The sequence below is a fragment of the Vidua chalybeata genome, chromosome 6 (assembly GCF_026979565.1).
Source record: "Vidua chalybeata isolate OUT-0048 chromosome 6, bVidCha1 merged haplotype, whole genome shotgun sequence".
NCBI lineage: Eukaryota > Metazoa > Chordata > Aves > Passeriformes > Viduidae > Vidua > Vidua chalybeata.
The window spans coordinates 57,842,257-57,858,980 of record NC_071535.1 but is presented as its reverse complement, the minus strand read 5'-3'; the positions used below and the strand labels follow the sequence as shown (position 1 = coordinate 57,858,980).

The 16,724-nt window shown below is 46.0% G+C and overlaps 2 protein-coding genes across 2 annotated transcripts in view; one reads left to right on the top strand and one right to left on the bottom strand.

Annotated features, from left to right (window-relative positions):
• Window positions 1-10,204, top strand: part of SWAP70 (switching B cell complex subunit SWAP70) — a 35,502-nt gene extending 25,298 nt beyond the window's left edge. Inside the window, exons 7-12 of the mRNA XM_053946281.1 lie at window positions 482-663; window positions 3,997-4,104; window positions 5,283-5,449; window positions 6,214-6,412; window positions 7,743-7,839; window positions 8,161-10,204. Of these exons, the coding sequence (XP_053802256.1) occupies window positions 482-663; window positions 3,997-4,104; window positions 5,283-5,449; window positions 6,214-6,412; window positions 7,743-7,839; window positions 8,161-8,270 (863 nt within the window). The 3' untranslated portion in view covers window positions 8,271-10,204. The remainder of the gene's footprint in view (window positions 1-481; window positions 664-3,996; window positions 4,105-5,282; window positions 5,450-6,213; window positions 6,413-7,742; window positions 7,840-8,160) is intronic.
• LOC128789939 (uncharacterized) lies at window positions 9,883-14,953 on the bottom strand. The gene is made up of 3 exons (XM_053946282.1): window positions 14,696-14,953; window positions 13,284-13,532; window positions 9,883-12,174 (listed from the first exon to the last, which is right to left on the bottom strand). The coding sequence occupies exons 1-3, from the start codon at window positions 14,910-14,912 to the stop codon at window positions 11,759-11,761; spliced, it is 882 nt and encodes a 293-aa protein (XP_053802257.1). The 5' UTR covers window positions 14,913-14,953; the 3' UTR covers window positions 9,883-11,758.
• Between the last annotated feature and the right edge of the window lie 1,771 nt (window positions 14,954-16,724).

Below are 16,724 nucleotides of genomic sequence, written 5' to 3'. Positions count from 1 at the left end.
TTTTATCACTGCATATAAGTGAATGAGAGCTACTGTCTTTACTGGGAGAAAGTTTTCCCTTGGAGTATCTGTAGGAATTCAGGGTTTAAGGTTGGCTCTAGGGAAGATACGTAACACCTTACTCCTTGGTTAGTCACTGAGTCTAGGTAGTAAGAAATCCTCATGTGTTGGGGTTTTTTCTTGCAGCTGGGTGTAGGAGTGACTCATATGTCCATGGCCTGTTACAAATCCATATTGGAATTGACATAATGCAGTGGAATTTCCAGACCTTATCCTTGTGGCACGCAGCCAGTACTGAGAGCTGTGTCTTTCACTCCTGGTTTGTGTCGACAGCCAGCCTGATGAGAATTAGGACAAGTGACAACAGCGCTTTCTGATTTAAAAATACATTCAAAAATCCCCAACCTGCAAGTCTCTTCTCAAAGTCTACCCAGAAAATTCAGCACTCCCCTTCATGGTGCTCTCTCCCTGTCCCCTGCAGCCATCCAGAGCACGGTGAACCTGCTGCGGGCGGGGAGCCCTCCTCCGCACAAGGAAGCGCGGCAGAAGCGGAAGGAGCTGCGCCAGAAGCTGCTGGCCGAGCAGGAGGAGCTGGAGCGGCAGATGAAGGAGCTGCAGGCGGCCAACGAGAACAAGCAGAAGGAGCTGGAGACCGTGCGCAAGGTGGGATCGGGAGCTGCCAGGCTTCCAGCCCAAAGCTCACTCCCTGTGCTTGAACTGGGCTTCTCGCAGAGGAGCTGGGCTGATCGGGCACATTGAGCAGACTCCTCCAGAGGAGCTGTGCTTGTGTCAGGCCCCTGTACTGAGCAGGCTGGTGGAGAAGAACCTGCCAGCCCTGGATGGTGTCTGCAGACTGGAGAGACCAATATTTTCAGTTGCTTTTGGGCTTTTTGTTTTCCTATTCTGTCAGACATGTCTGTCAAAACTGGGGCTTTCCATGAAGATTTTCTTCTATAGTATACCCAAGTTTTGTTATGTTGTTTGTATGTTTATGGGCACTGTTCTCTTCCCACTGATTAATTTCTATAATTTCTATCTTCAAAAACAAAAGATGTGGTTTTTCTTGCTGTGAGAGCTTTTAGTGTGGAGTGTGACTTGAAAACAGCTTAGAACCCAATATTCTAATTCAAACCCTTCCCACTTGCTGCCTTAGATTTTGGCTGCTGAGTCCCTGCTGCTAGAGCAGTCCAGGTCTTCCTTTGTTTACTCTACATGTCTCCACTACCTCCCTGAATTAATGTAACTTTTTTGCATTCCCATTTAGGACAAATCTACATCATTGCTTGAGTTTTTCAGAAATAAAACCCACTGGTTTTAGCCCTTAGAAAAAACTTCAGTGATCTTTGCAGCTATAAATATTCTGAGGGAATGAAAGGTTTTGAGTCTAGAAAGCAAATAAAATAATAAAAACCCCCACATTTTTAAAAGTCTTGTCATTGTCACAATTTGTGGCAGAGGAAATTTGTCTTGTTTATAATTAGTCTTGCACTGACAGTCCTGCTGTAGATATTATTCTGTTTGCCTTAAATAGAGTCTGACAGTGGAAAACCATTTTTAAATTTAATTTTGGCACCTGTAGTCTGCCATGTGTTTGAGATTCAGAATGCAATTTAGACAATAAAGGATAGCCTGTGTTACCTTCTACTGGTAAGTAATGTACCCGTTAACAGAAATCATAAGGTTGGATTTCTGCATTGTTTGCTTTATGGAAAAATATTTAGGGGGGAAAACAACACGAGAGCAACCCTAAAGGAGCAGTAGGATGTTGGCAGGCTCCAGGGAGTTTAATAAAAAAAAACAGTGGGTAAACTAAAGAGAGTTGTGGCCAGAAGCATCTTTTGAAGTGGGCTGGATTAAAATGATTTCTCAAGGAAGGTATCCTAGGCTCTGACATGCACTACTGCACTTTGCCTAGGTGGAACTAGGTGGGAGGTACATTGTTGGAGGAACTGAAAGGGTTGATTAGTTAGGAAACTGTTCTTCAAGGAAAAGCCTTTGTAAATGCTTCAGGAAACTGGATTGTTGTGGGAAGCTCAGAGGTTGATTTGCTGCTGATGGCAGTGAGCCACCATTTGTGCAGCATCTGCCAAAGTGCACTCTGGGACTGGTTTGTATTCTGGTAGCTCCTGCAGTAGAGCATTCCAAAAGAATAAATGCTTTTGTCTAAAATAGATTTTTTTCATATTTTTGAATGGAATTTTGACATGTGCACATTGAACAGACAGGAATATAAGTTTTTCATTGTGTGAGAGCATGTACAGGATGTGTGCACCCCTTTCTGTTTCAATTTGGGATCTTGCATGGGCTTTGGAGACTGTGCTGTCTGTGCCTGCTGGAGTGGTGCGTTCCTGTTCTCTCCCCCCTCCAGCTTGTGGCTTTTCCCTGAAGTGCACAGTTCTCAGTAACCTTACCTGCTAGGAGCAGCTTTGGTGGATGAAGCAGGAAGTTGCTGATACTGAGTGGACAAAGATCATTTTCTTGTTGAGCTCTCTGTGACTCCCTTGCCTGTGACTCTGCATGTTCGCCCTCTCAGCTCAGTATTGGCAATGTTTGTTTAATTTCAGAGCAGGGAAGGAAGTCTAGAGATTTCACTTAAATAGGCATCTTGGATTTGACTACAATTACATGCTCTTGAATGTCATGGCAGAGGAAGACTGTTGCTTCTAAAACACTGGCATCATTTAAGCCTTGCAAAGGAGAGCAGTTCTGCGCTGTGTTCTTCAACATAAACCCAGAAACTCGAGCCTTCTCCTTCACTTCTCATCTATTTGAGACCAGAGTGGTACTACAAGCATGTGAAAGAGTGGAAGTTTTAGCTTGACAATTTTAATCATTGGGCCATCTCTTTAGTTCATCTAGTTTGGTGAGGGAGCATGGTTTAAATGTGGTGCCTTCAGGAGCATGACAGAATCACAGAAAGGTTTGGTTTAAGAAGGGACCTTAAAGATCACCCAGTCCCCCTGCTGTGGGCAGAGACACCTTCCACTACACCAGGTTGCTTAAAGGCCCATCCATCCTGGCCTTGAACACTTTCAGGGATGAGGCATCCACAGGGATGAAAGTTCTCTGGACAGCCTGTCCCAGTGTCAGCTTCTCTGGGCTTGCTCCAACAGGTCCATGCCATCTTTATGTTGTGCCCTGCTCTTACTAAAGGTCTGTAGAAGCAATTTCCACAGCCCAGCATATTAAAAAAAAACCCATCAGGTAAGTTTCTTAGGAAAATTTTGTGAAAAAATGGTTTTGTTTTCACTACTGGTAAAGTTTAGGCTGATGCTTGAAGATTTCTAACCTTGCAGGGACTGAAATCCTGACGAAAGGAAAAACTGTGACCACTGTCTTTATTTGTGAAATCAAGATGCAACAAAAGTAAAATAAGATGCAAGAGGTGGAAAGGTACCAGCAGCTGTTTCCCAAGCCCTAGCTAATGTTCCTTCTAATTTCAAGTGATGATTATGGACCAGCATTTTATTTACCTTACTTGGCAGTTTAGGGGATGTTAGAGGGATGATTCACAATAGCACAATCACATATTCTAGTCAAAGTCCCTGACTTCTGCTTTCCCATGGCAATTCAGTGCTTCTCATTTCTGTTTCTGTGTGAACTCTGTGCTTGCTGGCATGTTGTCCCTGTTGGAAGTCCTATGCAGTCCTGCCTGAAATGTGGTTTTTCATGATAGTTTTCCATCCTGTTGAGGTAGAGGAGGAAATACAGTGATTTCTATCACTTGGAGATAGTCAGGTGACCTTCACCTTTTCATTGGTAAATTTAAACTTGTCTTGGAAACAATCAAGATAGTAAATTATGTCTAAAGGCTGTGAATAATCTCAGACATTAAAAAAATCCAAACTGATGCTTTGATGCTTTTGAAGGCTTCTTACATTTTTTTTTTAAACCAAAAATTGTTAAATAAAGCTCCGCTCCCTCAAAATAATTTAGTTTTGACAAATTGCTTTCCTCCTTCTTTTCTTCCCCCTACCCCCCACCCTTCTCTTCCAGCAACTGGAAGCAGCAGCTGCTCGTGCTGCTGAGGAGGAGAAGAAAAGGCTTCAGACTCAAGTTGAATTACAAGATCGCTTCAGTTTGGAGCTGGAGAGAGAAAAAATGGTGAGTAGTGCACGAGGGATTTTGCTGCTATTACACATAGGGAGCCATGTGTTCAGCAAGGGCTTCCCTCACAGGCAGCCACTGAAAGGATTCTACAGATTTTGCAGGAGGCTGGAGAATGGAATCTGTGTTGCATTTATTTGAGCTGTAGGATTAAAATATTTTTACTGTTGAATTCAAATACTGGAACAGCTTGGCTACAATTTGTACAACATTCAAGGTTAAAATATGATTGGAAAATTGGGAAAAAATAGACTGTTTGAAAGATAAATGCAGGCTGAAGTTCTCCTTGCAGTTTTCAGAGATGGAGAACCTGAGGCCAGTACTTGCTGTATGAATAAGCAAAATTAATCAGGCATAATCAAAATGCATTTTATGTGTTCCGAGAACTATTGCTTTTTCATGCTGTGTGTTCTTTTACAGTTATACACACACACAAATATAAAAAATAAAGAAATATTGTTGCTTTACAATACTGTTACTATTCAGCTACACTGAAGATTCCCCAAAGAACTGATTTTCAGTCTTCAGGGGCTTTGTCAGGTTGTTCTGTTAGTTGGGGAAAAGAAGTAGAAAAAGTGATGTGATGGGACATCTCAGGACATTAATGCACACAGTGCTGCTTTATGGGCTGGGCATGAATTCCTGAATACAATCCCTTTCTGGGTCACTGGGATTTGGGTCAGCTGAGGGGAGCAGGCTGCAGACCAGTGGGGCAGGACATGCCAACCCCTTTATCCAGTGCCATCATCCAGAGACATAAGTGTGTGAGATACACTGCTGCCAAGGGGGGAGTGAAAACAGTGCCATTAAAGCAGCCTGACCTTCATGTCTGGCCTCTCTACAACCTTTCTCTTCCTTCACTTGTGTATCTGCAAACTAAGCAACAAGATCAAGCTGACTGAAATTAGAAATTGTAATTTCTAATTACAATTTCTGTAGGAATCCTGTGCTGCAGGAAGTAGGTCAATATAAGTAGCCTGTGTTGTTATTTATTTTTTTAAATGCTCTTAGTTCCACATCTGCAGATCCAGCCTCAATTTTATCAGTTCTGCTCTGCAGTCAGCAAGAAAAGGTTTGTCTCTGAAAACATGGCCTGAGGGAAACCTGGCAATTCCTTTAAAAATTGGAAACCTGAGTTGAATGGTAGCTCATGTGTCCCAAATTTGTCCTGCTAGGTAAGACAACAAATGGAAGAGCAGGTTGCTCAGAAATCATCTGAACTGGAACAGTATTTACAAAGAGTACGTGAACTGGAAGAAATGTATAAACAGCTACAGGAGGCATTGGAGGATGAGAAACAGGCACGTCAGGATGAAGAGACTGTGAGGAAACTTCAGGCCAGGTATGGCTTTGACCAGGTGGAAAAGTGTTTCAGTTCCCCCTGCCAGTAACGAGTACCTGTGCCCTGCTACTAATGACTGCTTGCCTCTTGGAGTGGGGAGCCACCTTCACGTCCAAGCACAGGACAGATTTTATTTTTCCTTAATATATGAAGGCTGAAGCTGCTGTTGATGATTTAAAAAATATGTCTGATTAGCCTTTAGCAGAGAGCAAGCTCAGCAGTTTTGGAAAAGTAGGTGCAGTTATTTTTCCATCAGGTGTTGTGCATGCCAGCATGTGAAAAACTGAGATCACTCTGCACAGGCTTTTCAGCTGTTTATTTTATAAAGCAGTACCTGTAAAAATGACTTTCTGCTGTATTTTATCACAGGTTTAAACTGGAATGATAAAGGGTTAAATTTCCTCTTACAGGGGCTTTGTGGAGTGTGGGTTTTTTCTTCATATACTCAGTCCTCCTAAGACAATGAAGATAACTTATGCATGCCTGTTTCTTCTGAGGCTCTGTGTTGTGTATTTACATTATTGACTACATTTTCTGAATAGCCCTTTGTAACAGTCAGACTGCTTGCACTGCTGGCATGACACTGAAGGCAAGCCAACAAACAATAACTTTTTCCCTGCTTCCCAAGCTTTTATAAAAACAATATTCTCTTTCCCTTAAAAAAAAAAAAAGAAAAGAAAAGAAAAGAAAAAAATTAATTTAACTTCACTGCATGGATAATGACTTATGTTAAAGTGCAGTTAACATCACAATCCCCATTGCAGATTGCTGGAAGAGGAGACAGCAAAGAGGGCTGAACTGGAAAAATGGCATTTGCAGCAGCAACAGACCATTCAGATGACAGAAGCAGAGAAGCAAGAGCTGGAAAATCAGAGAATGATGAAGGAACAGGCTCTTCAAGTGGCCATGGAGCAACTGAAACAACTTGAATTGGAAAGGAAGGAGGCCCTTGAGCAGTATGAGGTGAGCTGCTCTGGTCATCAACCTCTCATCCTTATCCATAGACTGAATTTGAAGTTCTTCAATATTATGCTTCTTTAAGGGTTAGTATGGCACAAAAGCTATAATAGGTAGGCTAGTTGGGTTGGTTGTTTTTTTTTTTTTTTTTTTTTTTTTTTTCCTCTAGTTTTTAGTCTGTTTCTAGACCAGTAGATACATTTGAAGAAGAGGATCTGTTTCAGACACACCTCTGAAACTTTTATTTATTTTTGTCACAATTTGCATGCAGACCAGCTCAGTCACATCCTGAAATACTCTCTACATTTGTCTTCTACTGCAGTCTCACTTCATGTGCAGTCCCACTGCTGCCATAACTGGGTGCATTTTGCTTCTGAGGTAGTAATTCCTGCAGTGTTTTGATGATGTCATGGCACAGTATTGTCTTCTACAGATGAAAAGTCATTGTGTTACTGCAGGCACCTACTCCTCAGAAATGTATTTAAGCACTGAATGGAGGTTAAGGATAGGTAGGAATTAGCTCAGATCCTCAGTGTGCAGCAGTGCCTCGTGTCCCAAAAGCCAGGCTGAGTGTTTTTGGGGAAGGTCAGTAACTGTTCATGGAAGAAATAAGGGCCAGAAGCCAGCAAGTACAGAGGCTGAAGTGCTGCACACTTTCCAGGGCTGGAGAGGTGTTGATCCTGCATTTATTTAGGTCAGGAAAGAAAGCCTGGCTGGGTTTGTGTTTGACAGGAGAGGGTGTTTATGGGGTGAGCTCTGAAGGACAAGCCTGTATGGCCTGGCACAGAGCACAAATGCTGCACTCACTGCAAGCAAGGGCCCAGCTGGGGTAGTGTGGCCACTTTACAACTTCCCAGGGTGGTGTTACATCTCACAGCATCACAAGATTGCTTCTGGCTAGTACTTGACTCTTTTAGGTGACATCTCAGGCTTTTTGTATGGGAAGCATCATTTACTACTCTAAAGGAATTGCTGAATACAATAGACATATAAAACCACAAAAAATAAAAAATCCATAAAACAATTATTTTAGAAATAATTACACATTCTAGCCTTCCATTTAGAATTGCCCAAAAGTCTAGGCTGAAAAATGAAGACTAGCTTCATTATACAGCTACAGATTATCATAAAACCTTGTTATTTTGGGATTCTGGTTTGACAACTTTTTTTTTGTTGAGGGGGTCGTGGTGGTGGCTAAATTACTTAGGATGGTTCCACATTAAACAGAGGGCTGGGAGAATTAGCATGGTTCTGGCTTTTGGTTTAAAAGGTGTTGTATCTTTATATAAAAACAGAGTAAAGCTGTTGTTTTCAAGTGGGCTCTGTCTTATTTCAGGAGGTTAAGAAGAAGTTGGAAACAGCAGCTAACAACACCAAGAGCTGGAAAGATAAAGTAGCTCATCATGAGGGATTGATTCGACTAATAGAGCCAGGTGAGCTATCAACAGAAGAGTTACAAAATATGTATTTATTCTTTCTCATGCACTTATATCACTTGGTGGCTTACTGAAGTCTGCCTTTACCTGTAGTTTACTGGTTTCACAGCAGCCTATAAATATCACCCTTTGTGACAACTGCTGATGGGAACTTCCAACTTCTTACCTCTATTGGCCCTACTGTAATGATTTTATTATCATTATTGTTTGTTTCTTTTATGTTTAAAACAAAGCAAGGATCAGCCTGAACACTGCATTGTGGGAGTGTGACGTCCCTGTCAGAACTGCCTGTCTCAGGTATTGCTCTCTGTCTTCCAGGCTCCAAGAATCCTCACTTAATCACAAACTGGGGCCCAGCTGCCTTCACTGAAGCTGAACTGGAGCAAAGACAAAGGAGCTGGAAGGGGAAGAAAGCCACTTCAGAGTGACAGTGGCAGCTGACACGTGGCCTGGAACAGGAGCCCACCTCCCTCGTTCTGCTTTGCACAGAGCAGCCTCTTGCTTACAAAGTTTAGTTTGCTCAGCAGGTTGGGCCTTTCTGCTCAGAAATGCTGTTTACCACGCTGGAGGGTCTGCTCAGAGCTCAGCCATTCCAGTGGGTGGAGTTTGACAGGACGTGCTGTTTTCCCTCACTTTTCCAAGACTTTGCAACTGAAAGTTTGTATTGAAATGTAGCTTGTGACAGCCAGAGTTGTTCCTATACTAGCCTGTAACAATCTGACAGCAGCTAACCAATCAGGCAGCATCACTTTCATTCCAGAAGGTGAGGGAAGCACTTCTTCTGCTGGTTCAGTTTAGTATAATTTCAACCCAGGATTAATCAGTCCTGGAGGTTGTGTCCAGCTCTGAGATGGAGCATTACCCTTCCTTCCTCCTTTTACTTTTGCTGTGTCCCTTTGTTGCTCTCTGCACAGTGCTTAGTGCTCAGACACATTCCCTTGGCAAGGGGGGCTGGCATCAATGCTGCCTGCTGCCTGCTTGGATTTGGTGTCCTGTTTCCTTCTCTTTGCAGGAATCCAAACAAAAGAACTGGAGATAGGCATGTAGAAAACACTGCTGTAAGACATTTGGAAAAAGCAATTGTGCAAGACTGGTTTTGTACTGTTTCATACTTGAGAAGTGCTAAATTAAGCCTTGAGAGTTCTCTTCATAATTTAAAAGATGACATTTTGGCTCACAGATTTCTGAAGCAGATCAGTGGAAGGTGGTAGCACACACAGGGCAGATAGCCTCTGTGTCAAGGCTGTGTTTGTGCAAGAAATCTGATTATAACATCCCACCATTTTTAGATGTAGCACTTCTGTCTTACTTTTAGTTGGAGACCAGATTTTTAAAAACGTAAGAATTTTTTTAAAATAAAAATTATAGATGTGTAGTGATAATGCTTTAGGGAAAAAAAAAGTAATTCCTGTCAATAAAATAACTTCAGTCTTTCTAGTACCAAGGCTTCCCAAAGAGCCTGCTGTTGTGCCTTACCATTCTCTCCTGGGACAAAGCCAGTTATTTCTGTTCCTGTAGGGAAAAGGAACAAGGCTGTGACTTTGCTTTGCAGATCTCCCACGCCAGCATTGCTCAGTAAAACAGGATTCCTGCCCACTTGTACAGACATTTTGAGATGCCCCCTTGAGGAGCAGGTGCCCACTGGAGTGGCTTGTGGGCAGCTTTGACTGTACCCTGGCCATCCATCCCTCTCTTGTCAGTTCAGCTACGTGTTAAATTATTTGTAGTAAATAAGAAGTGAATTTTTTCAGGAGGATAAGCAGTGCCTTGGTGTGCAGCACTGTCATACTTGGGTCTTGGAAGAGCAGAAGCTGTACAGAAGTGGTGTCCAGATTTGGAAGTCATAAATAGCATTTTATTTGCCTATTAACTAAGACTCACTCAAATACTGAATCTTCTCAGACATTTATTCTCTGGTTATATTTTTATACTAATTGAAATCTTTAATGTTTCAGTAAATGGAGTGCTGATTAGAATGGCAGGAAAATCCAGGATCTTCCTATTTATACTCACTGTACAGGAAAACAGTAGTTCTTAAACTTGATAGCAGTGCATTTTTAAAATTGACCACGTTTACAGAAGCAATGTGAATAAAAAACCCAACCACCTGTAATAGAATTACTAATGTACACAAGGTTAAACTTTGCTAAAGGAGCTGGAACAGTATTTATAACTACCAGACATCTTATGTGGAGAGCAGAAGGGGTATTTGGGCTAAACTTGTTTAATTTTTCTAACAGTCTTTATTTTGGACAATGTTTTTTTAAGAACACCAAATGATGCATGTTTTCGTATTTTTTACTGTTCTTTAGAAATGGCTGTTTAATAAAGTAATGTAAAGTCATTTACATTTTGGAATTAATGGATGTCTTATTGCCTGGGTTTCTTTTGGCCTATTGGAATTCAAAATCCGGTGACTGTTGTGTGGAAGAAGTTTAGTGGTTGGATCAAGGGATGTTAAAGGCATAATGAAGGCAGTGATCACATGATAACACAAATAGGCTTTGTTTTAGCAGCACTTCTGCTCTTAAATATATTCATATTCAGTACTCCTTGCTGCAGCCTGGGGCAAGGGCAGAGCAGGCTCAGCAGAGAGCTGAGGACAGACACACAGCAGCCCCTCACAATGTGTCAGCCCTGTCTGTCTGTCTGTCTGTCTGGCAGAAGAGGAAATGAGATAACGTTCCTTTTAGTTTCCTCGTCCCTGCTTGCTCTGACAAATAAGCTTTGTGTGAGGCCTTGCTCAGTAAAGCTGGGGGGAGTGGTTGGTTTAAAAATTAAACCATTTGCATGCCAAGCAAAAATACCACTTGAGAATGTGCCCCTTAGAGCGACACTGAGCAGCATCCCGAGGGAGCACAGAGCCCTGGCTCATCCAGGCCATGGGTCAGGGAGCGTGGCAATCTGCATCCCGCTGTGCCATCATCTCCAGTGGGGCTGGGCACTGCTCTCCTGTTCCCACAAACCAACGAGCCTGCTCATGGTCAGGACATCCCCGCTGAGCTGTGGGATTAGGGATGCCACTGGTCTGCCCACGAAGCCCTTAACTACACCTCAGGCTTACACAGAGGCCAGGGGAAAGCTGTGGCTGCTGTTCCTGAACCCTCAGCAGATGTACTGGAGGGCTCAGCCCACTTGTTTTGTCTGCCAGATTGAGGTTTCATTTACCTGCTGCTGCTGGAACAGTCCTGCAAACCACAACCCCAGTACCGTGCTGTTCCCTCTAAAAACAGGATGGGGTTTGGTTTAGGGTTTTTCTTTGTGTTCGGTTTTTTTTTTTTTTTTTCCTGTGACCATTTTATGGAGCTGATTTATGAGCCATGCTCACTGGATCACACATTCCCAAACTGTAGTAGGCTGGCTTCCAGCAGCTCATGTTTCTCCTGTTTTACTGTCCTGCATGAACAGCCACAAAAGCAAAGCCTCTGCTGGAGAAAGGAATAGTGTTCTAGGACAGAATCTGTATCCTAGGCAGGTGGGGAATTGGAAGCAGGTGATCATTAAGGTCCAGAAGAAGCACCTGTTTGGTCCCCTAGGCAGGGGGATTGGAAGCAGGTGATCATTAAGGTCCCTTCCAGCCCTGGCCATCCTGTGATCCTGTGTCTCAGTCATGCAGAACACCTGGAACGGGAGCTGCACCGTCCCCCTCAGTGAAAGAGAACGGAAAATAACTGCTCTGATTTTAATCTCAAATATGTGAAGCAGTTGCATAAACAATTTTTGAGCAAACCAGAGCAGGGTCAAGAAGGGGGATATCCACAAGGCCTTTCAGCTGCTTCGGGGCGCGAGGTCATTATTTGTTCCCAAAGGAAGGGATGTTGGAGGGCGGCAGGTACACTTGTCCTCTGAGAATGGCAAATTCCTTTCGTACTTACAAGATTTTTAGGGGCTTTCCTAGTCTGCCATTACTTGCTGGTTACTTGATAATTATGGCTCTCTCTGCCTTTGTTTTGTTTTTTGCGTTTTTGGTTGTTGGGTTTTTTTTTTTTTTGTTGTTTAACAAATCTCTTGGGGTCCCTGTGGCAGCTCCTGCGCCCCCCGCGGGACACCGAGCTGGGACCGCGGGGCAGGAGCGCGCCGGGGCTGCCTCATCGCCGGGCTCCGGCTGCCACCTCGTGGTGGCCCAGCCCGGCGTCCCTCGACGGCGATCCTGCGGTGTTCCCGGCTGCGGAGGTATCCCGGGACAGCCACCCTGGCGCTCCTTCCCCTCCCAGCCTGGGAAAAGCGGCACCGCCGGCACCTCCCTGCCGTGGCCGCCGCAGCTCTGTCCCTGCTCCAGGAGCCCGGTCGGCTCCTGTGCTAGCTCAGCGTGCCCACAGACATCCCGGCAGCCTGGGGAAAAAAAAAAAAAAAAAAAAAAAAAAGGATTTTTTGGTTTTTTTTTTTTTTTGGTTTTTTTTTTTTGTTACCACGGGCCTGTGAGCTAATTCAGACATATTTAAAAATGTGCGAGGGAGGTGACTTCCCTGCAAACAGCCTTGGCCCAGGTGCTGTGTACGCGCCCCGAGGCTGCAGGAGCGGGCCCGAGCCGAGGACGTGCTCAGCATCACGTACTCCCCTTTTGGGAGCAGGACTCGGGCTCGCCCCTTCCAGCCACAAACTGTGTGTGAGGAGAGGATATCAGCTCGTGTGGGCCCGAGGGCCAAAATAAAGTGCAAACAGCAACTTCGTGACACTTCGTGAATTTAGCGACTACTGTGGCTTCCAGATGTTTACTCTCACTGTGAACTCCGACCGCCTGGAAATGGCAGGATTGAAAAGTGCAGGAAAGCGCTGTCTTATGGACTGGCTTCCTGGGTGTGTCAAAAGCACCATTCTTCGAAAAAAGGGAAAGGCCAGTGGTTGTTTTAACAAATAAGATGAAATTATATTTGGCAAATGGAGCTGCATCTCACCTCCAGAAGAAATTAAAATCGGAATGGTATGATGCAAAATAGGTAAACTGGAAACATCCTGAAAGGCCGTGAGAGGGAGATTTAATGAGGCAGTTTTTAACACCTGTGCACACAACTCTGGAAGAACCACTTGACAAGAGCTCTTCTCTTGCCTTTTTTCTCATATTTTAGCCTAATTGACAGAGGAAATGTAAAAGGATGTGACCTGCAGGGTCAGAGGAAAGCCTGTGGCAGACTGGACAAAATATTGATAACAAGAAAAAAAGAAATCACAATCCCCAACACAAATGCACTCACTTTCCCCCATCAACCATTACTTTAAATTCCTTAATGAATAAAACCACCAAAAAAAAACCTTTCTAACCCTACTCAGCATGCACATAGCTCACACCACTCTTCTGCCTACCAAAGGGGCTTGATGTAGCACCAACTTTGCACACAGTTGTTAAAGTAATTGCTAATTAATAGAGCTGCCTGCTGTGGCTGCAGCACACAAAGGCCTTTAACAGGATCCAGGCACAACAATGTCCTCATGCAAACACTCACCTGCTGTCACTCTTGTTGTTACATTATTCCTGAGCACACCTTGATATCTCAGATGGGATTGAAAGCTCAGGCATAGACATGAGACAGTTTCAAAAGCAGCCTGGACTTGGTGTTGACACAAATCAGCTGTTTCAATGCCTACCCCAGCATGGAGATTTCTCACTCTAAAGAGGCTTGTGCAGCTCAGCCATGACTCAAGGTACGAGTGTGGGGGACATGCAGGTCCTCTGGGGTGCTGGTTCCTCAGTCCTGAGTAAGAAAGAAAAAAACCAACACAACAAACCACATTTAAAAAACTAATTTATGGTCAGATTTTGCTTAGACGTTTTCAGAAAGTCCCTCTCACACTGGGGCTGAATTTTTGCATTTGGAGCAGTGCAAGGTTGTGTTCTCTGAACCATCTCCTTTGCCAGTGATGCTTTGGGCCGTTTACTCTCTCCAAGCCATGAAGTCAACCACCACATCTCTCTGTGAGGGTAGAGCATGCCCCATTTCCCAGCTAGGCTTTTCTCCCTGCCAGAAAGATCCGTGTGGCCATGGACTGCTTATTCCCAGACAGGAGGTGGGAAATAATGGGAGCAGGGTACAGCCTGCTCACACTCAGCTGCCACCAAAAGCTGAGTGTAGTGACACTGCTCCCTGTGGGGATGGAGGTGGCACCTTCTGGGTTTGCTGGTTTGCTTTAGATGGGCTTTGCCTGCCTGTGAGGGCTGCACGATGTCCAAGGGGGTCTCTGCTGGCCCATGGGGCTTCCTGGGGAGATGGCTTGCCCAAAACAACCAACACCCCAAGCCTGGTCTCACAGGAGAGCTGCACGTGGCTCCTGTGGCGAATGAAAGTCACCTGCCCGTGCTGCAGCACACGCTCCTCGCTGTCACCAATACAGATGGCAAGTGCCAAGCCTACAGCGGCTCTCAGCCACCTCCAGCCAGCAAATCCTTCCTGCCAGCAGGAGAAAATCCAGAGGATGCGTTCCTTGGAATCATACTTCAAGGAAGGGCACAGGCATGGAGTATGAGAACCAGCCCACCAGAGGAGAAGGGGACATGGAAACGCCACCAGGCGCTGGGCACCCGTGCTGGGCCAGGCCGCTCAGCAGCAGCGGTGCCCTGGGCACAGAGCAGGGACCAGCCCTGCACAGCTCCGAGGCAGCTCTGTCTCTGCCCCTCGCCCCGCTCTGACCACTCCTCGCCACTGGTGTCCCCGGGGCTGCCAGCAAACTCGGGCTGCTGTGTGCCAGCAAGCTCCCGGCTGAGCGCTGGGCCCGGGCCGCCTGTGCCGGGCCCAGGGAGCGCCTGCTGAGCCCACAGCACCGCCAGGGGAGCGGAGCGGCACAGCCGCTCGCTGCCCTTCCATTTTCCATTCTTTTCTCATTTCCATCTCGCCCTTCCTGACGAGCCCCAAGCCCTTACGTGCCGAAGCAGGGTGAGAAGACTGACACGATTTTTCCAAAGCCCCCGGCGAGTCGCGGGACCCGCAGCCCAGGGCTCCGCCAGCTCCTGCCCCGGCAGGCCGGCCAGGCAGCGGCAGCTGCTCCCCCAGAGACGGGGAGAACAATAAGGAATACCAGATCTGCCGCAGGAATGCGGGAGATACCGTGGCGGGGGGCCCTGAGAGTCTGGGCAGCATTTGCTCACGGCTTGGCCGCGGCCCAGGGGATGGCACTCGGGCCGCGCTGCCGCCGGCCGCGGTGGCGGGGGATGCGCGGGGGATGCGCGGGGGATGCGCGGGTCCCCCCCCCGGGCGCCGGACAGCAGATGGCAGCCGGACACCGCCGCACGGCCCCGGAGAGCCCGGGGAGCACGGCCCCGCTCGGCAGGCTCCTAATGAATCACATGTGCGGATCCCGCCCGGGGATGCGGCACCGCGCGGGGGTTCCACCGCGGGGCCGGTCCCACGCTCCGAGCCGCGTCACTCGTGTACGTGCAGCGCCACAGCGCTGCTGCTTCGCCACAAACCCACACCCAACAGCGGCCAAAACCTCTGCCCGGGGCTGCGCTGGCCTCCAGAGGAAGGAGGGAGAGGGCCGGGCAGATGATGACCAAGGCTGACGGCGCAGCAGGGCACCACAGCTCGGGCTTTCACCCAAGGGTGGGCAGCCGCGGTGCCCCCTCCCTCCTGGGGACACGCTGGTCACCCTGAGCTGCTCGGGGGGACTGAAACCAGCGGCTGCACCCGCCGCTGCCAAGGCCTGACACGCCAATTAGAGAGTCATTACTCTGTTGAGTAACATTTTCCCTCAATGACTTAGGAACTTTAACCCAATTTTGAAATGTAGGGGAGGCTAAGTTGGATTACCTTAGCTCAACTGCTCGTGTCATAAGCCCTTGAGTAGTGGGATTGGAGGTTTTTTCCCTCCAGAAACCTTTTGTTGGCTCAAAAAATCCTTGTTTTTTTCTTAGCTCAGACACCAAGAGGGGGAGTTTTCAACTTCCAAAAATAAATCAAAGACACCACAATGCCTGTAGGGTATTTGTTTCTCCATAGGAACGTGAACCTGGTGGTTTAGTTTAAGGGAGGCTAAGCTAACTCTCACATTTTCTACATTCCTCTTTTTCCTGATAGATCAAGATCGACAGGTTTGAACTGTTGTTTTAATGAAAACCTACTACTCCTGAGAGGGTTTTCTGTTTTAGAAAGATGATCTTTCAGAGCTACAAAATTCCAAACAATTTGACTTGCTATCACCTTCGTCAGGTCCCTTAACCTCCTTGTGCCTCTGCTGGGCATTTGATGAAAGATGGGTGATCGTTACCCACTAAAAAAGCACACAGACATCTGCAAAGTACTAAACTGTCCCTGAAAGGAGGATTCTTTAGGTGACACTCTGAACCTGTGTTCACCAGGTGCAAATCAGAGATTGCTGAGTGAGGCCCAAAAAGCCCAACTTATACCAGAGCTCCGTGGCACCAACCCTTGCCAGCCCCTTGCAGTGTCACCTCCAGCTCCTCCACCTTTATTCCCGATCCCTGGCAGCCAGAAAACCTCCTTGGAGCTCTTGGGTAACAACCACATACTGAAGCAGCTTTTAGCCTCTAATTAACTGGAGTTAAATCACCACTCATCTACCCCCAAAAGTTTCATGGAAATTAGGCCAGCACTCCAGCCAAGCCCTCTTTTGTCATCTCTCGTTCAAGATGCTGAATCAATTCCAGGTAGGTTTTCCCCTCTGTGCATGTGGAGCCCTGACAACACGCTGGGGTAAATCTAAACATGACCAACCTCAACAATGCATCTCTGGAGAGTTTTCAAAGCTTAAGCTCTGCATCTCGGAGCAAGTTTGGGGGTAGGTGCAAATCCCTTGTTGAAGGTTCAAGTATTTGTTTTAAAGTCACAAGTATGACAGGACTCCCTGAATAAATTTTTGGTCCAGGAAACTGAACTTCAGCTCCCAGTTTTGTTAATTCTACAATCCAAAATATTTTCTCTGCTGTTTTTTTT

Coding starts and splice junctions, on each gene's coding strand:
- LOC128789939 (XM_053946282.1), bottom strand. CDS start 14,912: ATGCTGCCCAGACTCTCAGGGCCCCCCGCCACGGTATCTCCCGCATTC. Junction 13,533..14,695: donor TTCTCACCCTGCTTCGGCAC/GTAAGGGCTTGG, acceptor TTTCTTACTCAG/GACTGAGGAACCAGCACCCC. Junction 12,175..13,283: donor AACAACAAGAGTGACAGCAG/GTGAGTGTTTGC, acceptor TTTTTTCCCCAG/GCTGCCGGGATGTCTGTGGG.